Source organism: Suricata suricatta, chromosome 9 (assembly GCF_006229205.1).
Source record: "Suricata suricatta isolate VVHF042 chromosome 9, meerkat_22Aug2017_6uvM2_HiC, whole genome shotgun sequence".
NCBI lineage: Eukaryota > Metazoa > Chordata > Mammalia > Carnivora > Herpestidae > Suricata > Suricata suricatta.
This window is the reverse complement of record NC_043708.1, coordinates 96080673-96105272: the sequence shown is the minus strand read 5'-3', so window position 1 is coordinate 96105272 and position 24600 is coordinate 96080673. Positions and strand designations below refer to the sequence as shown.

Sequence of the window (24600 nt, the reverse complement as noted above, 5' to 3'; positions counted from 1 at the left end):
TGAAAGATTCTTGAGAACACGCTTACTTTACACAGAGTCATTAGGAAATTTTCTTTTGTAGATTGATAAGAAACAGTACAACAAGATCCTGGAACTCATCCAGAGTGGTGTGGCAGAGGGTGCCAAGCTGGAATGTGGAGGCAAAGGGCTGGGCCGAAAGGGATTCTTCATCGAGCCCACGGTGTTTTCCAATGTCACCGATGACATGCGGATTGCCAAGGAGGAGGTATCAAATGTGGGGTTCTAACAAAAGCCACATCTTTCTGGAATGGTTTCCAGAGCGCTTCTAGAGTATGATATTCTAGCTTTAGGTCTTTATATTTTATATATATTCTGTAACAGTGATAAAACATGGCTGTGAAAAATCCCACTTTCAAGAAAATGTTAAATCAAAAGGCAAGCAAGCTAGTTGGAGGCCAGGTGACCTGCCAAATGACTGCAATTATTATTAGCCCAGAGGACAGTCATCATAGCCCATCATTGTCCTTAGTAACACACTCGCAACGGGTCCATTTCGTCAAATGTGAGTTACTAAACTGTTCACCAGAAAAGAGAAGGCACACACGCGTCCTCACCTTCATATGGAAGAGGGACCCAGAGCACATCAGCCACCAGTCCAGGCCAGTAGTTCTGAGATCTGGAGCAGGGTCCTGGAAATCACAGAGAAGGCAGCATTAGTATATACAGGAGCATCGAGTGATGCCAGGGTGGAGGGGTTGGAGTCCTGAGCAAACTTAAAGGTTAGATGCGTGGAAAATCCTATTCTCTCAAAGTTTGGGATATTTTACAGTTCTGTGCTGCTAACATGAAATGAAGTTTAAGTAATGACACCAGAGCAGACTTGCTTTGCAGTGTAGAAAGTAGGTAAGGGAGTGGCAGAGCAGCCCCGTGTTGAGTCATATGATTTTGTTGCAGATCTTTGGCCCCGTTCAGGAGATTCTGAGGTTTAAGACTATGGATGAAGTTATTGAAAGAGCCAATAACTCAGACTTTGGACTTGTGGCAGCTGTCTTCACGAATGACATCAACAAGGCCCTCACAGTGTCTTCTGCAATGCAGGCCGGGACTGTTTGGTAAGATCAGGCATCATTGTCCTGGTCATAACCCATGTCAGTGGCCATTGGGGGGCCTCGTAATCTCCAGACCCCGGGTAAAATAAGCACGTTCTCTGGGAAGGATGGGGAAGACCAAAGGCAAGCAGACCTCACCCTGAGGATGGATATACACCCCTTCCTGGCCAGATCAGGAAGTCAAAGCAAATTTAAATTACAAATGTTTGGTTTATTAAAAAAAAGAGAATTAAAAAAATAAAACTTTTAAAGGAAATAGTATGCCAGTGGTACTATTTCTGTGCAAGCAAGCAGAATTCAGAACTAATGCTACTGTTTTCTTCTCTTAGGATCAATTGTTACAACGCCTTAAATGCCCAGAGCCCCTTTGGGGGATTCAAGATGTCTGGAAATGGGAGAGAAATGTAAGTGTCCAAAGTTGCTGGTGCCTACAGAGAAATGGGGATCGCAAATACCAGCCTAGAGGAGTAGTCACAACATTGTTTATTTCTCTTACTCTCATCTATTAGTTAAACAAACATTTTGTTGAGCACTTACTTCTGTGAACTAAGCACTGTACTACGTGCTACAGAGCTGAATAGGACACAGCTCCCTTGCCTTAAGTGGGAGTGGAGAAAAGTTAATGCACCATCTATTTCATATAATAAGGGCCGTTTTATTAATAGAAGTGTGTCACACATCTTGCAAGTACTGAGGAAAGAATCCATTAATTTTGCCTGATGGGGTCAGAGAAGCCTTCACAGAACAAATAACATTTCATTTTGGGGGGGCTACTCCTATGCAGAGGGAGTAGCCGGAACAAAGACATGAAGGCACAGCAAATGCTGAGCATCCGGGAGTTGGGTGTGTTTGAAACAAAGGTCACACCTGCCAGCCCAAGGGCAAATCTGGCCTGCAGAAATGTTTTGTTTTGCCTTACAACATTTTCAAATCCTTAACTGGCATTCAAAAATGAAGAGGCTTTCCATAAAATCTAGATTTCTTGCTTATTTTCATTCCCCCATGGCAAAATCACTGCAGCTGTGAGTTCTGGAATCTGTCTCCTTCCTCACCACTCCTGTGGCTTCTGGGAGCTAAATGTTGGTTGTCAGTTGTTTTACACATACCCACGCCACTGGCTTATGTCACCTGCTCGGCCTCTGTAGATTCTCTGAGTCTGGGACTGCAGGGTTTGGACATAAAATGACCAGAGGGGGCTTGCTTAAGACACTAGTGGGAAGGTTGGCTGAAACACAGTCTCAGAGGGCTTAAGTGTTCTATGGGAGCTAAGGAGATATCAGAGGTCTTCAGGCCAAGATTTCTCCCATATAGAGGATGTTCTGGCAAAGACTAGAGGAGAAAGACCAGTTGCGAGGATTTTACAATAACCATGATCGATATCATTAATTAAATGCCTGTTCTGTATATGTTTTATGTTAGCTTCTTTCCTGACATTGTCTCATATGATTTTCACAATGATGAAATGGGAATGATACACTTACCGTCACATCCCGCATGGTTGGGTTGGGGAACTGAGGCTTACAGTAGTTAAGCAGCTTTCCCAGGTCACACAGCCAGTAAGTGGCAGATGTGAGGTTTGAACGTAGGCTCCCAGTGGCTCCCGTCATATCCAGCCAAGGAAGCAGGCAGGCCAGGTATAGACGGTCTTCAGGGGTTTGATCAGAGCTGGGAAGAGTCCTCCTGAAAAGCAAAGAACCTGAAAAATGGGACTGTAACAAAGGAAACCTATACTCAAGTGGATTTTATTTGCAGCCTTCATATATAAATGGATTTTTTTAAGGTTTATTTATTTTTGAGAGAGAGTGTGAGCAGGGGAGGGGTAGAGAGGGAGGGGAACAGAGGATCCCAGAAGCAGGCTCTGTATTGACAGAAGTGAGCCTGATGTGGGGCTCTAACTCATGAACTCTGAGATGATGCCTGATCTGAGGTCGGACACTCAACCAACTAAGCCACCCAGGTGCCCCTATAAATGGATTTTTGGGGGGCAGCATTCCAAGGGTGGATGATATCCAAGGTCTTCCTGAGCTGATGCACCCTCTCCTCTCCTCCAAAAAAAATCTTTCCCTTCTTTTGAAAGGAGCTGGTTCCATGTTTTTTAAATCCTATGATTCGGAAGTAGAGACCTCTTCCATGTCTATTCCCCTCCGCCACTATTAAACGCATCCTTTTGTGAGCAAATGCTAGTCCATGATCAATCTACTAAAGAGCCGTATAGTATATGCAAAGCACTGTGCTTGGCCTGTGGGGGAGGATGCGACTCATTAAGGCACTCGAAATTTTGCTTGATAAATAAAATCTACAACATTGAAAGAATCCAAAGAATTCCAGAAAAGACCAAAAGGTAATAGTGGAATTCAAGGATGAAGGGAGAGCCTTGTGAAACTGTAGAAGTCTAGAAAACCTGTAGGTATGATCACATATGAGTACTTGAATCGACCTTGAAAGGAAAGCACGTCTGGCTGGACGGAGAGAAGGAAGTGTGTGTGCAGGGCTGGTGGCAAAGCAGGGTCCAGTGGGAAGAGAGTGGGTAGGGGCATTGGGGGAGAAAGAAGTATGGTGTTGGGGACAATGTACAGTGAAGCCGTAAGACCAGCACAGAGGATTTACATGCTTCAGATACTTGAGCTGGTCTTTTCTAGCCCTCGGCCATTCCACTGTAAGTCAGGCTTAGCTTTGAGAAGCGTAGACTTTCTGGTATCACACTGCTTCAGGGATGGATCCTGGCTCCACCACTTCATACCTGTGCAACCTTGGACAAATCACTTACTCTCACTAAGCCTCTGTTTCCTCGTCTATAAAACAGGAGTAATCATCGCACCTACCCCCAGAGATTGCTGTGAGGACTCAATGGTAGAATTCAGTATCCCAGACATCCAGACTTTCAGAAGCGTTAGCTGCTGTCATTGCTAATGGTCAAGCAGATGAATGTTATGTAGGTGGTCCTTCTTTTTCTTGACACACGTCTTACTTTGGAAGTGTGGCAGAACTTTTCCTGAGTCCGGGCTAGTTTCATCAGCTTCTGCTCCATCTCTGGGAATGCTGGGGAGAGGTGACTTCTGCCCCAACCTTGCTTCTGGCCGTCAGCACTTCCCACTTGTGTTACAGCCAGCACCCAGAACCAAACTGGATCCTCTTTGATCAGCTCTTAGTATTGTTTCAGCTTTTATAAAGTCTTCATGCATTCCGGGCATCTCTTCTTATCGTGCATATGGCCTTAACGTTCTGCTTCTGCTTCTCAAGATGTGTTCAGCCTGCTACTTCATGTCCTGCTTCTATGTTTGTGCTTTTTAGGCCTACAAAATCCTGGGGCAGTCACTGGCTCTGGGAATGCTGCTCATGGTGTTTTGCCACAGATCATTAAGAGAGTGAATCATGGGCATAAAATATAATAAATAATTGCTGGCTGATGGAGCCTGTCCCAGGGTAGCCCTGTACCCTCAGCATGGGCAGGATTCAGGCTTGTGACATTGTCCAGGTCTAGTCTGTTCCCTTTAGAAACCTTCCCCTCCTCTGGAAAGAGAGTCAAGAAGACACGGTGGCCGCGTCAGAACCACACAGAGAACCATGGCCCAGGAGACTGAGAAGCAGCCGTTCTCGACTTGTCTCACTGGTTTTCTAGTGAGTGGGCCTTCCCAGTGCAGTTAAAAAATAATTAGGAAACAGTGCTCTTTGATGAGACTCACTTCATCTTGTCTAAATTATATGATTCTTTGTCCCTACTTGCTCCCAAAACATGTTTGTTTTTTTCCTTCTTTAAATGATATAGAGTGATCACAAAGGCTTCAAATAGAAGAACCTGCCTTCTCCTGGTTCCCCTACTCTTTCTTCTCACTGCAGTCCCAGAAACGCCACTTACCTTCCTCCGGAGAGTAGAATTTATCTCTGGCAAGGAGCCAGAGCCATGGAGAAGAGAAGTAGCACTTTCCCAAGACAAACTCCAAGGAGGGCTCTGGGAGCTCCAGAGGTCTCCCCCACCACTCCCCACCCCCCACCCCCGCCCCAACCCAGGAGAGCTGTGGAGGACTGCCCTCTACAGGTTACCTGATGGGCTGGCCAGAGAGAGGGCTGAGCTCACCTTGGTTCTGGCCTGCAGCCACCCCTCCCCAGCCGCCCCCCCTTTCATTCTTCCCATCTTCCCCCTTATTCCTCATTTAAGCTTCCCTGAGACAGGCTATAAAATACATGTCACAAACTGGGGGGAGGTGGGAAGGTAGGAGGAAAGTATGAGCCTCAACATTTTACAAACTAAGGACACAGGCTTTGAAGATAAGCATTATTAGGGTATTCTAAATCAGGGCTTCCCAAGTTTGCACCATAGCATACATGTGTGCACATCTGTGCATGCCTAGCATGCATGTGCACCAGGCATCACCTGCAGTCTGGGAGAAGGGCTTGCTGGCTGTGCCTGTGTGGGGACCTGCTCTCCAGTAACTCTGGGTGAGGGCTGAGGGTCTGCATTGTTCACAGGCTTCTGGGATGATTCTGATGCAGGCAGTCTGGCAACCCTGTTCTGAATGATGCTGCTGTAGGAAGGAAAAGAGCAGGGAAGGATATGTTCTAAACAGAAATCCCTCTGTTTTAGGAGTGATTTTCTAAAATGCCTGGCTGAGAGACCCCAAAATCTAACATTTTACCTTAACCTGTAGGCAGGCCAAGTTTGGTTCATGTTAGGGAATCTAGCCTCGTCTGGCTCAGAAGGAGGAATACAGGCGTCTAAGTGTGCCTGAGCCCTGACGCACTGTGGAGCCAGGAAGGCGACCGTACAGAGAGACTGATGCCCATGTTTCTGCCTTTGCACTGTCGGGCGGTTGAAGCTTCCTTAACTGTGGAACCTGTGTGTCACAGAAGTTAAGTGTATTAAGTAAATTTGAGAGAAAAACCCCGGAATGAGGTGAGAAATAGCTCGGAGAAACTTTAGGGCACTCAGAGACTTTAGAACAGTGTTTCTCAAAGGGTGGCCCAGATAACCACCTGCGTCATCATTTCTTGGGCTCCTCCCAGACCTGCTGAGACAGCAGCTTTGGTGGGGATGGTCAAGAATCTACCACGAAGCAAGCTCCGGAGGTGATCCTTACGGTTCCTTGTGTTCAGGAACTGCTGCCTGCAAGGTGGCAGGTCACCAGGAGGGTAGGAGCAGCTCACCTGGAGTCATACAGCCACTTAAAGGCAGAGCTGAGCTGGCATTCCTGCCTGCCTGCTGACCCCAGCTCCGGCGAGGTGTTCTGGCAGATTGGAGCCCGCTCCTCATTCTCGGAGCGGCTGCATGCAGACCTCGGCGGCAGGGGCCTGTTCCAGGCTCAGGGAAGGAGCTCCTCCAGTCCGCGACCATTGTGTGTGGCCTCACGCACCCAGAGATTACAGGAGCCAGCAGCCACACTTGAAGGCGACCGTACCGGCACGCTTCTGACTCCGTAGAGTTTCTTATGTTTCTCACAACCTACTTGGAGATCTGAGGGGGAGGAAAGTGGTTCAGGGTCTGCCCGATGTGCGTGCACAAGTCAGGAAATAAGAAGGGAGTAACCTCACTTCAAACAGGAGGCAGATGATGTCTGTGATGAAGAGACACTTTCAGAATTGCCCAAGGGCAGGAAAAAGTCCTGAAGGAGCCAGAGCTGAGCTGGTCACAAAGACTCAGGGCCTGAAAGGAGCTAATGCGGGAACCTTGTACTGAGTGGGACAATCCCAGATTTGTTCTCATTCCTGTAAGCGAGATGGCCAGTGCAGATGAGAGAACCGCACCCATGTCCTGTCTCTCCTGGCTGCGTCTGATGTCCTGGGAGGGGGTGGCCGTGACAACCCAGGTGACCTTGGTGCAGGGAGTTGCTGCTGGCAAAGCAATGAGAGCCTTGTGCAGGGCATGGGAATTCCTGGAAGGAAGCAGAATGAATCTTTTGCAGCAAGTCTTGATTGTAAAGCCCAGTTACTGTAATGTATCTTGTATACATGGCTGTTGCTTAAAGACAGCCCTTATTAATACTTTCTTTTTCAAATACATCTCTAAGTGTTCTTTTATTTTTTCGTGGCAGAGGCAGTATATAACCTGGTAGAACTGTGGAAGGGGTGGGGGGGGAAAGCCCTCCCTCCTTTCCTCCCTTCCACAAGTGCCGCCTTTAAGCTTGAAGTTGTAGCTGTACGCTAGGCTTGGCAGGGGTGGGGACAGAAAGCAGGATCTGTAAGCCACAACTCCCTGGGAGGGGACCTGTGCTCAGGCAGCCCCCTCCCGGGTGACAGGGCTGTGGTAGAGGCGGGCACAAGGTGAACACGGAGGAGGAAGGAGCTCCTATGAGAGAGCCAGGAGAAGCTTCACAGAGAAGTGACTTTAAAAAGAATAGAAGAAAAAAGAAAGTTCAACTTCTTCACAGAAAAAAAAATGTGCTTGATTTTACAATGAAATTGAGACAAGGGCAGTGACAATGAGGTGAAATGAGAAGGGAATACAGAGAGGCAAAGAAAAGGAACCTTGTGGCAGGGAGTCTTGGCCACACCCCGGCATCCTGAGGACAGTGGTTGGAGACCCAGCTGTGACCTGAGGGCTGGGAAGGGCTGTGTCTCCTGTGCCCACCGAGACAGGTGACCCAGCTCCCAGTCCTTAAATGTTCACCCAGAGTCTTGGGGGACCAGCTGACTATCACTTCCTTTTCTGTCTGTTATTTTGAATTCCTAACGCTTTCCCCTTAACTATGAGGATGTGGGCAACTTGCATCAGGATTGTTTTTAAGCATCCCAGGTGATCCATGCTATTCCCTGCTAAGCCTTTTGTCTTCATTTGTTAAGTCTAAGGAATTTAGAACATCAAACAGGGGGGGTCGCAGCCTGGAAATCTCAGGCTTTTCTTTCAGCTAAAGGGGACTAGACCTTTAGGGGAACAGCTAGAAAACAGATGCATCAGTGGCAGGAGCAGGTTTCAGAGGAGGAAAGCACACATCGTCCCCAGCAGCCATTGCCGCGTGTGGTAGAAATTCGGCATCAGAGACCTGGGCCTGGTCCGCTGCTGCCCACGGTGCGCGCCCAGGGCACAGTTCAGGGCCTGTGTGACCGCTGGCCCAGGCCGGCCCGCAGGCCAGTTTCTCCGAGCAGTTGGCAGCGCTGCACCATTCCTGTGCAATACTGTGAAGACAAATCAGCCTTTGCCGTTAAGAAATGGTCAGTGCTCATGACATGACAGCTCTCTGTGCTCCTCAGAAGAGAGCTGGGCTGCCCGCTCTTCAGACATTGCCACATGGAAACGCAGGGCCTGCTCCTTAGCAGACGATAAACTTCCTCTTCTTGGGCTCTTGCCGTCACTGAGGCCGGGCCGCCCAGCCCTCCGGTGTCTGATGCTGCTTATTTCTGCCTTTCAGGGGGGAGTTCGGCTTGCGGGAATACTCCGAGGTGAAGACGGTGACAGTAAAGATCCCTCAGAAGAACTCCTAAGAAGGCCAAGGGGGAAGGTGGAGGCCAGCCCACAGGACCCTCCCTCTCCGCTCTCCCTGGGGGGCCCGGCTCTCAGGAATCCAAAGTTCATACTCGTCCTTATTTAAAGTGAAATAATGACATGTAGGCCAGACCATTCAGTGCTTAACAAAAGCAGAGCATGTGGGTACCTTTTCCTGGCACTCTGTAAGGGCTCACCTAAATGATACCAAATACTGGGGAAAGGGCAACGGAGAGAGGAGGAGCTGTCGGGGACATCCAGGGTGACGGGCTGAAGCCTTCTGTCACAAAGCATTTTCCGCGAGGGAAGGCCGTCCTTCCATTGTCTTCATCTTCCTCCTTCCAGGCTCCCGCCTCACCCAGCCCTTCCACTCCTCCACGGCGATCTCTGCTGAGCTCATCTGGGGCAGATGTTTGGGCCGGGAACAATTTTCCAAGGTTTTGCAGCCAAATTACCATTTCATGTTATCCACTTCTTCAAAGCAAAACATGAAATGGTTTTAGTTAGAGCCAGACCCGACTGAAAATGCCAGGAACTGGTACACTGCAGATGTCCCAACAAGTAAGAAGTGGGGGCGTTCCTGACCCAGTCTGGCTTTCTTACATCCATAAATAACACTCGTGGACGTCAGGAGGATGGAGATGGGCGATCATCCTATGTAGTTCACAGCTTCTGAGCTGGCTGCTTGGCTTTAAGGCATGTGGGTGATTCTGGAATAAGGCAGGGGGTGGGTGGTTTTGATAGACTGATAAGATCTTTTTCCAAGGCTTATCTTAACAATCAACCCAAAAATGAATTTTGGTAGGCTCAAGAATTTGGTGAGAGGTAATGGCTGGGGGCTTTGCAGAAATAATTTGATTTTCGATACTGGCTGACAATTCTTATTTAAGTGAACTATCTCTGCAGTTGGACTCTTCAGCTTCTGTCCCCCCGCCCCCACTGCCCCAGCACTGCTACTCCCAGTGCTCTGGCTGTTACTCTGGCCTGTCATGCCCTAAATCCATTGGCCGTAACCTTGGAAAACTTGACCAAGCCTGTAGGTTCCGTGTCCACTCGCAGACTGGCAGTGTGCCCCGATTGCCATGCTCCAGCAGACCTCCGCCGCACGCCCAGCGGCTGTCCACGGCCACATGGTGTCTACCCCCCAGCCCCAGGAGCCTCCCAAGGGGGAGGCACGAAGCAGTGCCCCTCTCCCTCCCCTTCAGCCACACATTCCTCTCCTACTTTCCAGCGCATCCACCAGGTTGATGGTGGCATCACCTTCCTTCCCTCCTTCCCCATTTCTGGCTGCCAGACCAGTCTGGTCTGTAACCTGGATGAAGATCATTTATTTAAAAGTACCAAACATAGCCTAGAGTACATGGAATATGGACAACACATATATAGCCTTCTGTATTTAATGGGTTTCTGCTTTCTAACCATACCAGTTTTCTATTTATAAGTCTTGTCTATTCATGATGTCTAAAAGAAATCCCTCCTTGCTGTTACTTACGACAGCAGTGCATTCAGTGGCCCCATGCCTTGAGAGACGCCACATCTCTGAGCTCGTCCATGTGACTGTCGTGCTCTCCTTATAGCTTGTGTCCAAGTGAACATATCCATTAACCAGCTAGTTACCTTTCAACTCCAGTATAGAATGTGAAAATGAAGATTTATTTCTTTTAATTTACTTAAAAAGAAACCTCTGTGCTAGCAATAAAGCATTTATATTGTGTACTCCTTGGGGTTATTTGGCTGTGTTTATAAATCTTTGTGTCATACTGCGTGCACTGGGTCCTCCTCTCAGCGGCTAGGCTTTTCAGCTGGGCTGTTTTCTCTGGTTACTGACCAGAAGTCTGGGCAAGTATTTTTACAGGATACAGTAAAGTAAACAAGACCCTTGTTTTCTGCACAATTTAAACTTGGTGTATACATACACTTTTGTGTGGAAACAAGTATAATCATGTATGAAACCTAGGAAATGACTTCATTCAAAAGAGCCTCCCTGAGGGGCTCCTTGGTGGCTCAGTGGGTTAAGCGGCCGACTTCAGCTCAGGTCAGGATCTTGCAGCTCCTGGGTTCAAGCCCCGCGTCAGGCTCTGTGCTGACAGCTCAGAACCTGGAGCCTCCTTCAGACTCTGTGTCTGCGCCCCGCCACCTCTACCCCTCACCCATTTTCTGTGTCTTTCTCTCTCAAAAATAAATGCTCATTTTAAAAAAAAGAGCCTCTGTGAAAGCTAGAACGTAAAGGAGCGCCAGGGCCTTGTCCTCACCGTCATGGCTACACGACAGAGCGCACGTTGCTGTTGGCATTTGGCAGAGGTTTTATTTTTATTCACCGTGGTGAAATAAAGTCAAAAGCTGACAACCTGAGGCGGTGTTTTGGCAGCTTCAAGAAGGAAGCTGTGAATGGTGATGGTATTACCAGCTAGGGTTTATTTTCTCTCCATTCTCAGAGCTGAGCTTTTGGGGAGTGCTTTCCGCTTGTCAGACCTGCACGTACCCTCCTTCCAATGCCTGGAATCTCCACCCGAGCCTTAGTCAAGTGAGACGAAACAAAAACTGATGACTTGACCACAAAGGGATCAAGCTCGGGGAGAGTCGTGTTGCTCTCTGACCGCTGAGATGTCCCGCGGAGGAGCAAACCGAGCCCTGGGAGCCAGTCCCCAGGGCACTGGGGTGTATTCTGAAATCTAAGATGCAGGCTCCCTGTGACTCCACCTCACGTCCATTACCTTCACCCACCAGGAAGAAAATGAGAACCAGATGGGCATAGAGTAATCACTGAAAAGTCCTCTGGGAGCTGGCATTGCAGAGCTTATAGATAACAGGAATCCAGAATAAGACATAATTTGATGGTTCTTCAAAGTTTAAAAGTTTCTCAAACCTCATCCCTTATGGTACCGACATAAAGGCAAATGAAGACAGCGTTACGAATGTCACTAAAGAAACTAACACAGAGCCACTCGATCCTTGTCATCAGCAGTATATATCTATGGTCTTTTTCACCATCAATCCCTGAGATTTCCATTATACCTTTTCCTCCAAAACACTCTCAGTGCCTTGGTATTGATGATCTTATTCTTTTTCATGACATTTTAGATAATAAAGGGCAAGAATAGTAGAAGGTAGGAATTAAAGAACAGGAAGAGTAAATACGCTAGACTGTCCAGTAAAACAAGATGTCTGGGAGAGGAGGACACCGCGGGAGGGGCTGACAGAGGACGTGGGCTCTGATCTGGGCTTGGAAAGGAGTGTTACTTCAGTAGGCAGGGGAGCAAGAAGACAGCATCCTTGGGAAAAGCAGTAATCTGCACAGGCACGGAGGTGAGGCAGGGGTGTGCCTGTGTGATCATGAGATGGCAGTCGTTCGGATTGTGGCGGGCCCTGGGTCTCAGCCAGAGCTCCAGGTACTGTACTAGAAATGGGGCCCTGGGGGCTTGAGGGCTGGAGAATGACGGGCGGTGGTTAGAGCATGCTGGCCCGGAGCGGACTGCTTGGCAGACTGGCTACGGGATGAGTGTGGTGTGATCCCGGCGTGGCCATGGGGTGGAAAGGAAGGAAACAAATCAGTGGGGAAGTCATCAGAACTCCGTGAATGAATATGAAAGAAGAAAAAGTAAATGAGTACATTTTCAAGCCTGGTTGATCAGGAAATGCTGGTGTCTTTGCTGTAGAGGTTGAAACATGGAATGGAGTTTTAGGGCAAGATCATGACTTCCTGCTTTGGGTGTGTAATTTTGGGGGTGATGAATGAATATCCAGCCAGACCAGCAAGCAGGTGGAGATAAGAGGTTAGAACCTAGCTCAGGAGACTGACCTGTGACAGGGCCATAAAGGCGATGGTTCTGTGTACTGAGAATGCAAGAGTAGAAACAAAACCAGGGTCAAGGACAGGGAGCCGAGCAGAAGAAATGGAGGCAGTGGTCAGAGAACTGGGAGGAAACCACGTCATGTGCACACCCCAGAAATCCAGGGGAGAGGGAGCTCAGAAAAGGCAAGCGGCCAAGAGCTTGGGAGGATGATGGTTTGAGGAGCCCCACGTTAGGGGATTTGAATTTATCTCTTCATTTACAAAGGAGAGGCTGGCGGTGGCTGTCAGTTGAGAGAGGGGGTGAGCAGCCGCTGCCATGCACGTGCTCCATGCCGGGAGCCGGGGGGCCTCTCACAGAGCTCCGCGGTGCTCAGAAGAAGCCAAGGTATAGCCCGTCTCTCCTGAGCTGTAGCCCATGTCTACGCTGCCCTGCACTCCCTGTTCTGTTCCATCCTGCTCCGCGTGCTTGTCCACCCCAGAGCCCCATGGAAAGAGAGGGTGTGAGCTCCCAGTCAACACATGCCACCTTTAGTTAGAGGAAGCTAGAGCTGGATTAGCTGGCTGAGGTCAAGAGGAGAATGGCCTTGGAATGAGTGTCCAAAAGTGGGTTGAATTGGGGAAGGCCTAGAGAGGAGGCACAGCAGGACTGTTGGGAAAAATCTCCTCGCAGTTTTAGTGCCGTCCTGGCTGCGTTCTCCGCAGCCGAGGCAGAACAGAAATGCCCCTTGCCAGTTACATGTATTTATAGAATTATTGATTAATTTTCAAGGTTTTTTTTAGGGGGGAGGGGGCTGTTGACTAATATCCCCCAAATATTTAAAGTCAATCACAGTGCTTACAATATACCAGGAATAATAGAAACAACTACAAAATCACGTAAGTTAAAAACGGGGCGATAAAAGAAGAAAACAGTGGTGGGAAGCAAGTGTAGCCAGAATGAGGCTGGCAAATACCACTTTCCACAAGGTGCTCTCACTCTTTGTAGGGGTGGTGGTTAATCTGATCGGGGAAGACCCTGCGGACCTCTGACCCTAAGAAACCACCCCCCTCCCCTCCATCACCTTCCGTCCACAAATGTTTATGATGCTAGGCGTTGGCATGGATGCCGGGGCACAAAGCTTCCTACCCTTGGGAAGCTTCAGTTTAACAGGACAACCCATACCAGGGGGCCAGCTGCTTTGCTGTCTCACTGTAACCCCTTGCCAGGTGCATACATCCGGTTTATGGAAGGATCACGCACACCCTTTCCCACGTCTTCTTGTTGGTAATCCAGAGTGACAGCTGAGTAGCAACGCGGCATCGGGAAAAGCGCACTGCATGAGAGGGTCAGAAAAGTGATCAGTCCTCTCCCTTGTAGTCCCTTTACAGGAAGTTGTGTGTGTCTTCGGGTGAGTCGCTTCACTTCGGTGGGCCTCCACTTCCTCTGGGATCGCACGATGCGGTGTGGGGAGGAGACATCACGAATGATCAGTTTCTTCGGTGGCTCTGAAGCGTCGTGCCGCACACACAGTTCTAAACTACAAAAAGTAACAAAGTGCCCCAGTTGCTTTGCTCATCAGTCCGTAGGACACCAGAATTTTTCATTTCTCCCTCAGCATTACGGCCACCGTACAGACCCTTACTCTCTAGGATAGAATTCCTCGGGTCTCTGGGGAGGCCTCCTTGCCTGGGGGTGGGCCACACGTGTAGCCCCCAAGGCAGCTAGGAGCCCTCTGGCAGTTCCCCAGGTTTCTGTCCTGTGTATTCGACACATGGTTCGGACAGGAGACACCGCATGGGGCGATTATGAGGCCCGCAGGCTCTGGCCGGGCTGCTGGTGCCCCCCAATATCACACACAGCCACTGCTCCTCAGTGGAGCCGGCTGGGAGCGAGAGCACGAGAAGGTCCGCTCCGGACCGGCATGAGCCCTCTTCCCTAAACACGTCCATCGTCTAGTTCTCACTTGGTTATTGGCCAGATTAAAAGGAAGATCATCTTGCCATGCAGCCTTTGATGTGAAACTGCTTAGATAATGTTTCCTTTGGCCATTTATCTGTGTAGCAAGGAGGAACCTGAAACCAGCCCAGCCTGGGCCCCCTTCCTGCTGGAGCATGAGCGCCTCTTCATGGTTTCATGGTCTTTGAGCCTTGCTTTTTCGGTTTGTTTCTCAAGAGCAGGGTCCCTGTCCTTTCTCTCCTTCTCCTGAAACAGATGTTATTATCAAGTTGCTGAATTTGTTTGGTGCTGTGGTTTCCCCAGTCTGCTTCAGAGCTGTGCCGGAGGCTTCCGATTTTATGTTAGGAGCAGGATGGAAAGTGCTGCAACCCCAAGCAGTCCGGAGCTGCCCCGAACAGAGGCTCTTCCAGTCCCTGTCCCATCTGGGCCCGAACGCAGTGATCCCAGGGCTCTGGGGAGACCTCTTCTAATTCCAAGCAGATAAGTCCAATTTACGGAAGGATCATGTAGAACGTTTCCCACTTCCTCTTGGGCGAGGGGGAACTTTCAAAGATTCCCATGAGGGTAGCCAAGTAGCAACGAACAAGAACCCGTAGTCCTCTTTAGTCTGCCCGAGCTTGGCAAACCCAGGGGAAGCGTTTGTGGGTGAAACAGCGGGGATCTCAGTCTCCATTTCCCAAGTTAGGTTCATTCATAAACAGCACAGAACTCAAGTAGAATTGGATACATTCCAGATGCCACTTGTGAATACAATGAGCTCATGCTCCCTAGTGGCCCTGAGGGAGGTGTGATGGCCACAGACATTCTCGGAGCCTGCAGCCACGTCCACTCCCAGCCCTTAACTGTGTGTGCTAAAAGGAATGCGGTGCCTTGCCAGGGGGAGGTGGGGACAGGAGCTTGTCAGACAAGGCTGGGGACCACGGTGTGTGTGTACAGGGTGTCCATCCATCACATGACCACTCTTTTAAATTCAGATCTGACACACTCGGAATCCAGGAATTGGAGTTAGTAACTATTAGTAACAGGCTAGTAACATAAAGAGCTTCCCCAATGGGCAAAGCAGCAAAATTCTAGACTGTTCCACTTCTCACTCACTAGTTGTGTGCTTTGGAAAACTTAACTATCTAAACCCTCAGTTTCCTCACCTGGAAAGTGGGGGTAGTAAAATTACCTACCTCACACAGTTGTCAGGAGAGTGGAATAAGAAATGTGTGTAAAATGCTTACCAATGTCCACTGTAAGAGCTCAAAAAAATGGTAGCAATGAATAAGAATGAATAAACGAATCTGTATTCAGGAGCGTTCTAGTCCCAGATAGGTTGTACGTATCACAGCCCCTTGGGTTTGCTCTAGCACATCCGTGGCTTTGCGCGCTCGTGCAGAAGCCGGGCGGGAGGACACCTGCACTCTGGTGGCCTTAAATCGTGGGACTGAACCCAGGAGCTCTGGTGAATGCTGGGAGATTACAATCACATGTCTGTGACCATTCCACACACCCTGTCACTGAGTCCTAGAGATTGCATCCTACAGAAGACATGGTCTGTGTTCCTATTTGTTTAAATGAATAGGTAGCAAGTGGGGACAAGTTGGTGAAGGAGGCAAATGCCAACTTAGAGGAGGCTTTTGCTGCCTTGTGCTGACAAGTGTTTGCTATGTTGAGGTTATTATTACTACATCACTACTTCTGAGCTCAAGGAACCTGGTGGGGTTTTTGCCCAGGGCAACAGGAGGGGGTTACCTGCCTGTCTGAATATTTAAACTGAATTTAAACTGAAGCTCAGTTTCTCTTGATTTGATGGTAGAGTAGTAATATTGTGGGAAGGTATCGCCTCTCTCCAGAGCTACAAAATGTGACTCTACAATTCTAGGGCCTTTCAGACGAGTCGGGTTGGGAGAGGGTTCTTGTTTTCAACCTCTGGGAGGTTTCAACCTCTGGGAGGTTGAAAACAAGAACCCTCCCCCAAGCAGAGGCCTTGGTACAATCAGCTAAGCCTAAAGGACCGCAGAAAACAAAACTGAAAAATGCCCAGAGCACTTTCTCCTGCCTGTCTGTTTCATTCCCACAAGAAACTGTTGTTATTCTTCCAAACTAGTTACAAGGCTTGCCCACAAGAAGAATAGATAACCTTAAAAAACCTAGGGAAAATAAAACCATCCTGGAAACTCACTCAATCCCAAGGGCCATGAAGACCCAGGATTCTGATTTGGCTTTTTTTTTTCATTTCCCTGCTCAAAGATAACAAATAAACTAATGCGCAAAGCCACATACATATTGGAAACACTTGTCCTTTATGTTTTTCCACTTACCCTCAGCGATATCAAGGACTTTGTAGCAAATTAGCTTGTCAGGAATTCTTTTCAGGAAACTGAACCACAGTTTTAGTCTTGTCTATTCAACACATTGTTCAGAAATGTTTTGGTAACCTTTAAAGCCCTACTCTAGGAGAGAAGTTCCCATACCCTCCAATTAAATTCTTTCCTATTTTGAAGGTCATTAAGACTTTGGAAGATGTGCTTATACATGCGTTTGAGTCACACAACCATGTCCTCAGCTGAGGAAGACAGGAAGGTCCCCATAGTCACCAGACTCTCCATGGTCAGGAAGGAGAGCCTGGGGATGTTGGACACAACTACTCACTAGGGCAGGTTCAGTGGTGGGTGTATCTCTGTCTGCTGTGTGGATACCAAGGTGTGAACAGATCTGAAGCAGTGAGGGCAGAGGACTTATCCAGACTCATCCATGGAAAGGCTATGAAAAACCCTGAAGTGCGGAGTTGCTCCTCAATGCCCCAACCCGCTAGATATGGCCCTCCCACCCTCATTAAAATCTGGTCACTGGGAACTGTTTTCCAAAGGGGCAGTTGTATTTTCTAGTGCCTATCATTGAAAGTATAGATTTAGCCAGAAAAAGAAAATGTAGACAGGGTTATATATGGGATTTTAAGAGTTAAAGGGGACCTTTGAGATTATTCAGTCTAATACCTTCATTTGACAGATGTAGAAAACGAGCCAAAAAAAGAAATGACCTCCACACGGTAAACCTTTCAACCCAGGACCTCAGTCTGATGCTTTTTCTCCTCTACCACCTGGGATAGAATTTTTGGAAACTTGTTATACTGAATCCCCAATATTACTTTACGGAAGTAAAACAAGCCATTAATTACAAATGTTTCCAGAAGGGTTCAAGCAGCGTCTTTTAATAGAACACATTAGCCCATTAGTACCCACTAAACACATCATCACTCAGTTTTCCAGATCAGCTTAAAGAAAACAGGGTTTGAAAAGGAAGGGATCTGAGACGAGGAAAGTCTTTTTGTGCAGAGAAGTAGAGCGGAGACGGAAACACGCCGGGGGCCACAGCGGGTGAGAGCGGGGGTGTCATGGTTAGGAGATCTGGTTTTCTGGCTGTTTCTGCTGTAAGCAACGGTGTGACTTGGCCCCATCCCTGCCCCTCTCAGAGCTTAGTTTTCTTATCTGTAAAATATGGGTCATGGGTGAGGAGAGAAGAGGCACGGGTCCTTGAACCTGGCATCAGAGTCCCTTTAGAGAATTGGTTAAAAACATTGCCCCATTTCCTCTCTGGCTATTTTGATTCAATGGGACTGAGGTTGAGGTTTGGCGTGGAAATCTGTATATGTGGTTTGTCCTGTTTTCAATGTGAATTGCTTTAGTTATTACTGAACAGCTGTTTGCATGTGCTCGGTTTAAAATTCAAAAGCTAATTACAAAAAAGAAAAAAGGCATATTTGTGTATTGGAAGATTTCCTTCCAGTCTTGTCTCAGGAGTCCCCAGCCGTCTTTCCAGAAGCACACCCCTTTTTGGTTTCTTGGTATCTTTCCAAAGATGCCATGGACATTATTAACATGTAGCCCAAGTGCCTGGTGCAGCTGGTCTCAAGCCGGGTTGGGTGATGGGGGTCTGCTCTGGAGCCTCCTTACCCTGCAGATGAGGGAACCGAGCCCTAGAGACAGTGAAACATCACGCCTCCCGGAGCAGCAGGGCAACGACAGGCTCGCGAAAACCATGCTCTTAGTTCTATGCGTGGCATCGGCTGGTGTCCTTGTCTTGCACAACGCCACTGCTGTCAGGGACTGGAGGCTCTGGTGCATCTTGTGTGGGTGGGAGGGCTGGCTTCTCCCCGAGCATGGAGCCGGGCCAGGAAGGGCTTCTCCTGCACTGGAGGCTCAACTCCCAGCCACGGCTTCCGGGGTGCCGGGAGAAGACTGTGGGGACCCGGCCCTGCCCTGGAGGGAAACTTGACAAGTAAGTCCTGCCTCTCCTCAGTGCCCAAGAAGACTCTAGCTCCACCGTGGGTCCTGCCTCCTTCCCTCTTCTCCCCACCCTTTGTGGCACCCTGAATTTACACACAGGGATTGTTTTTCCCAAAACTGACTGATTTCAGATCCGTAAAACCTTCCCAGGAAAGGAGCTGGAAATTCTAGAGACGAAAGTGTCTTTGTTCCTGATACTTGAGTCAGTAATGGCCGTAAAGATCTCCCAGTAATGGTCCCAGCAACCGTCATTTCCACAGACTCCTGCCCTTAGCTAATAAATAACACAGGGAAGCTTCACCAGGGGTCTGTTTCTGGACAAATTATCTTTTCAACACTCGGATCAGCTTACTTCATGGCTTGGTTGTTTCCTGTTTCTCAGCATCCAATTCAGTTGGCCTGCCTTGGAGCTGGCCGGGAGGCGGGCTTTGTGTGCAAGCAAATGCGTGGAACCTTCTGAGGTCCTGAGGTCACCGTTCCTGCTCTGGAGCCCCCGGGGCAGCCCCCTGAGGCCGGAGGGCCCTGACTCACAGGCCAGGCACCCGGGTTCTGGTCCCCGCTGTGTGCTGGCGCCCTGCCCTCCGCAGCCCTCCTCGCCGGTACCCCTCCACTTCTGTCCCAGCACTACCCCTATGAGTGGCCTGGCCAGTCCTGTTTCGTGGATGGCATTGAGGTTGGAGAAGAAATCGCAAACAGCAGCACAGGATCCAGAGTCCATTCTTCTTCCAGGCCAGGGGGTGGAGCATCTGTCGGGGTGACAGGTCCTCACTCGCTGACCTCTGCCCGGCTGCACATCTCCATTACCACTGTCCTCCCTCCGCCGTCTCCTCCACCAGCCCCGACTGACCTTCTGTTGCCTGTGCTCTCTGGCACCTGCTCCCTCTGCCCAGAATCAATCCCTGCTTCCCTGGCTTCCCTTTTCCTTCTGTCCTTTCTTGATACTTTCAGCAGGATGACTGCTCCCTGCCCACAAGCTAGGTGCTGTGCTAGGTGCTGGGAACACCTGGAGGGTGGGAGGAGCTGGTCCTCTGAAGCCCACCTTCGAAGGTGGGAAACAGAGAAATGAATCATTCATGCTAATGTCATAAGAAAGGCACTGTACCAGGAAGAAGAAAAGCTGCAGTGCGAGGGCAGAGGGGGAAGTGGTCAATTTTGATGGGGGAGCAGGAGCTAGACAGGATTTGGAGGGGGGTGGATTTTATAGAGAAGGTGACATTTGACAGGATTTTAGAAGGAGGAATGGAGGGCAGGGGCCAGAGAGTGAGAACATTCTGCTTTATTATGTAGCCTACTACGTATTCAGGCATTTATTTTACTTGCTACATGGCACACAGAGGATTCAGAGGTATGTCCAGAGCCCAGAATCTCACATAGCCTCATACAGTCTCCCTCTAACACAGTAGCTTCTAGGGGGGGAAAAAAGTGCAAATATAAGCAAAATGAGAAAACCCAGAGTACCCGGGATCAGCCTCAAGAGGAAAACATCTGTCCATCAGGCAAGGGTAGATCCTAAGTATATATAAGCAAAGCAGAATATGCGTGTAGAGCCTTGAAGACTGATTTGGAAAAGCAGGGGAAGGTGGCCAGGAGTGGATGACAGCAAATAAAAATGATGGCCACCCTCCTCTCCTCTGAAATGCTAATGGGCCCTGTGAGGAAGTAGGGGGGGCATGTTCTGGAAGAGAGGCTCTTGAAGAGAAACTCAATACCATGCTCTACGTGTCCTTTGCTCTGTGACCCTAAGATGCTGATTTTGATCAAGGCTTCTCTAGTGTGCCAGGCCAGCCAGTGCCCTGAAAGCTGCAAGCTGCTCTTCTGGAACTCAGCAGGAGCAGCAAGCGGAACAGAAGGGGAGGCTCCCTGAAGGTGGAATGTCAAGACACATATCCCAGCCCAGAATCCAGGGCGGGCGCCAGTGGAGCCATGTTCCCAGGGACACCAAAGAACACAAGTCCCTTCCTGGCAGCAGCACCAGGCGAGTGCAATTCAGCCTGCTACAGTCAGAACCTTTCATTTCATCGAGAGCCCCCCCAAGCCAGGCACTGCAGCGGGCGCTGGTGTGGCGCTGAATGAATAAGACTTGGCTTCGACATTCAAAGCATCTGTGGTTGTGTTTATACTTCCTGGGCCTGCTTGCATATTGTCACACCAAAAGGGGAACTTACTAGTTGAATTTAAAAGTTTAAATTTGTTGTGTTCTAAGAATGACCTGATATTTAAAAAATGATCCTTGCCTTTGACCCCATGAAACTGTTTGAATAGACAAAGTCAACAGGGGTAGTAAGACTGGCTCTGGACTCAGATAGGCAGGCTTCAAGTTCTGGTGCTGCCATTTATTTGTGACTTGTGTCAAGATGCTTATCTTTTGCATCTCATGTTCTTCTCTGAAACTGCGGGAGAGAGTAACACATAATTTGCAGTATTACAAAGATTATTGTCAATGCATGTCAAAGCCTAGAACATAGTCAGCATTTAATAGATGGGATATAAAAAATATGCATCCAGCAGAGTAGGAGACAATATTTGCAATATATGTGACAAAATATCAGTATTCAGAATATATAAAGAGCTCCTAGAAATCAGTAGGAAAAAGACATGCCAATAGAAAACCGAACAAATGGTATGAATAGTAATTCACAGAAGAATAAATACAAAAGGCCAATTCAGTCTGTATATGAAAAGATCCTCATTGTCACTAGTAATCATGTCAGTGCAATCACAATGATGTGATGCCATGAATACTAGTTAAATATACTTTTGTGTAGCTCTATGTAGAATAAACCACACTTACTAACTCCTTTCCATGTACCAGGAAGAGGGAAAACAATATGGTTTTATTTTTTTTTTAATATTTTATTTATTTTTGATACAGAGCATGAGAGGGGGAGAAGCACAGAGAGAAGGAGACACAGAATCTGAAGCAGGCTCCAGGCTCTGAGCCAGCTGTCAGCACAGAGCCTGATGCGGGGCTTGAAGCCAGGAACATGGGATCTGACCTGAGCCGAAGTCGGAGCCTTAACCGACTGAGCCACCCAGGCGCCCCAACAATATGGTTTTAAACATAATGTTAAGTAAAGAAAGCATTGAAGAATAATACATGAAGCATGATGCCATGTGGATTAAGACACACATACAAACACGCCATATATGTCCATAGTGCACATGTATTATGTTAAATGTATGGAAAAAGACTTAGCCTCACACCAAATGTCTATCAGTGGTTACCTATGGGGGAGAAGTTGGCATAGGAATGTGGTTGTCAAATAGCACTTAAGCTTTATCAGGAAAGTTTTCATTTCTTTTAAGAATGTGTTCATAGATTTATTTAAATGGGCAAGTTAAATGAATACAAATGTAACATATATATAATTTATCACAGCATCGAGTGTGGTTAAGACCACTCGCTGAGAATGTGCGCAGCCTGGCTGTGTGCCCCAGCGGCACGGCTTTCTCTGTGCAGACTGAGCCAAGTCCTATTACCTCTCTTGCTGCTGTTTCCTCATCCTCGATATAAACATAATAGTAGGACATGCCAGGGGCAGTTGTGAGGATAGATGAGCTGACGGAGTGGCATGCAGAACGGGTCAGTAATGTAGCTTTTACTATTATTACCCTCCTTCCTATAACAGGTCAGCAAAAATCATCCCATAGTCGAGTTGGGAAGGTCCACCTTTAGCCCAAAGCCTTTCTACAGATAAGAAAACTACGACTAGATTCAATGGCTTGTCCAAGCAACACAGTCAGTGAGCTTTACACAGTTCCCAAGATTTAGTGCTCTAGTAATACAAAACCAAATTCTCCAAGGCATAAAAACACTCAGACTCAGCTTCATCTCTGTGCCTGTAAAATTGAATGTCTCTTGGTTTACACACATATCACCAGGCTTCCTTAGGAAAAGTACAACTCCAGTAAAAGCTTAACTTATGGCATGCATATTTTGCTTATGGGCAGAGGCAAATGGTGATTATGGTGATTTTCTTGTTCCCAGTCAAAGGGAATAAATCACTCACAACCAACATTTGCATTTCAGAGCACTTTCACTTATTATCTTCTCTGGTCCCCAAGACTGTGAGGCAGGTGTCATCATTAGCCCCAAATTACAGAGTGGGAGGCTGCGACTCAGAGTTTAAGCAGTATGCCTAAACGTTTCAGAGAGGACTTAACTTTCTTTCTACTAAACTAAATGGCAACTTTAAAATTAACTTTAAAAAAACCATGAAAAAGGTTTTTTTTTTTTTTTAAGTTTATTTATTTATTTTGAAAGAGCCAGAGACAGCGTGAGCAGGGGAGAGTCAGAGAGAGAGAGACAGAGAATCCCAAGCAGGCTCTGTGCCGGTAACGCAGAGCCCAAGGTGGGGCTCGAACTCACAAAACCATGAGATCATGACCTGAGCCAAAACCAGGAGCCAGACACTTAACCAACTGAGTGACTCAGGTGCCCCCAAAACAATGAAAAAGTTTGGAATGTTGTTTTTGTTTTTGTGGAGTTGGGACAGAGACGGGTTAAAATATCGGTTCTGAGAACATACGTTTGTGTAGTAACTGCATGCACGTCAGATAGTCTCTGGCAGAGCCATTTTCAAATACCTTAACTTATTGACAGAGTATGCATCCTAATGCTTGTTTCAGAAAATAGTTACCATTCTTTTTTTTAAATGTTTATTTATTTTTGAGAGAGAGAGAGAGAGAGGGAGAGAGAGAGACAGAGCACAAGTGGAGGAGGGGCAGAGAAAGGAACACACAGAATCAGAAGCAGGCTCCAGGCTCTGAGCTGTCAGCACAGAGCCCAACATGGGGCTTGAACCCACGAACTATAATATCATGACCTAAGTGGAAGTTGGACATTCAACCCATCGAGCCACCCAGTTACCATTCCTATAGAAAAATGTGTCCACTCAAGATACATTAAAGGTCCAAAGTATCATTATGAAACAGTGATCATGGTTTCTGTTTTAACGCTATACTGGTTTGGGGTGGCAAATAGATATAACTTGATACAGAGAACCAAGTAACCTTTTACGAAAAGTTTCAAAAACTTATCCAAACACAGGGTGAACTATGTGAGGGGCTCCCCTTCACAGGGTGTCATCTGTAGATGGGTCCAGAAATATCTGGAGTGGACTTAGAAGAAAATACTGCTCTCTATGAGAGTTAGTGCTTATTGCCTCCAGATAGAAGCCTTTGGAAACAAAGATGTGGAGCTTCCAAATGCAGAGATGTGTTGGCTGTGTATCTGGTCAGTCCCACTGTCCATCTGAGACTTTATGTGAATAGAGCCGAGAGCTTAACTCTAATCCACAGAGTTAATCACGGGAGGCTTATCAGAGTGCGGTAGGCATGTCCAGGGAGACATGAACTACTGATTTAAATGAGAAGAAGGAGAAGGGGCTCAGAAAACAAAGGAGAAGCTTCTGAGTGGAAAGTTCTGTTGTCTGGAAGAAAAAAAGCTGCCTGGGCTTTTCTGAGCTGAGGACGGGGCCCAGGAGGAGAGTCCTGTGGGCAAAGGGAAACCCTGTCTCCTGGGAAGGAGTACCGTGCAGGCTGGAGAACATTTTTAATGAACTTGTACCTTTGGGTAGACAGGCGCTAAAGTGAAAAATGCAAACAGTGCAACAAAGAAATGCAAATGGAATGCCTGTTTGTCCCCCAGGAGCCCACCCGGGAGGCACCCCAGCCCAGGATGCGGCCCTGAAGGTGACAGATGGAGCCCTGGCCTGTCGGCCCAGCGGGCTCTCACATGCCCACTGTCACCTGGAGGACTCTGGGTGACCAGATTCTCACAATAGTATCTGAGCATTTTTGTGTTTCTGGTACAGATCTACCGTCTTTTAAATGCATTTGGGGGGGGATGCTGGGTGGCTCAGTGAGTTGGGCACCCAACTGGCTCAGGTCATTATCTCATGATTCTATGCTGACAGCTCAGAGCCCGGAGCTTGCTTCGGATTCTGTGTCTCCCTCTCCCTGTCCCTCTGCCCCTCCCCCAGTCATGTTCTCTCTGTCTCAAAATAAACAAACATTAAAAACAACTTTAAATGCAGTCAGGAGAGTGTGGTTGGCCATGCCTTCCTTCTGCAGCGTCTGAGTGTCTCCAGCGGCGGTTAAGCACACTCACTGGT

At 48.0% G+C, this 24600-nt stretch overlaps 1 protein-coding gene across 3 annotated transcripts in view; it reads left to right on the top strand.

Annotated features, from left to right (window-relative positions):
- The window catches only part of ALDH1A2 (aldehyde dehydrogenase 1 family member A2), a 161249-nt gene extending 139857 nt beyond the window's left edge, over positions 1–21392 (top strand). For 2 of the 3 annotated variants that reach the window (XM_029950726.1, XM_029950723.1), the window contains 4 exons: positions 62–226; positions 916–1073; positions 1400–1474; positions 8411–10200. In XM_029950726.1, coding sequence (XP_029806586.1) covers positions 62–226; positions 916–1073; positions 1400–1474; positions 8411–8483 — 471 coding nt within the window. In that variant the 3' untranslated portion in view covers positions 8484–10200. Of the gene's footprint in view, positions 1–61; positions 227–915; positions 1074–1399; positions 1475–8410; positions 10201–21356 lie in introns of those variants that run through there. The other variant, XM_029950725.1, reaches the window with a different exon arrangement.
- The last annotated feature ends 3208 nt before the right edge of the window (positions 21393–24600 follow it).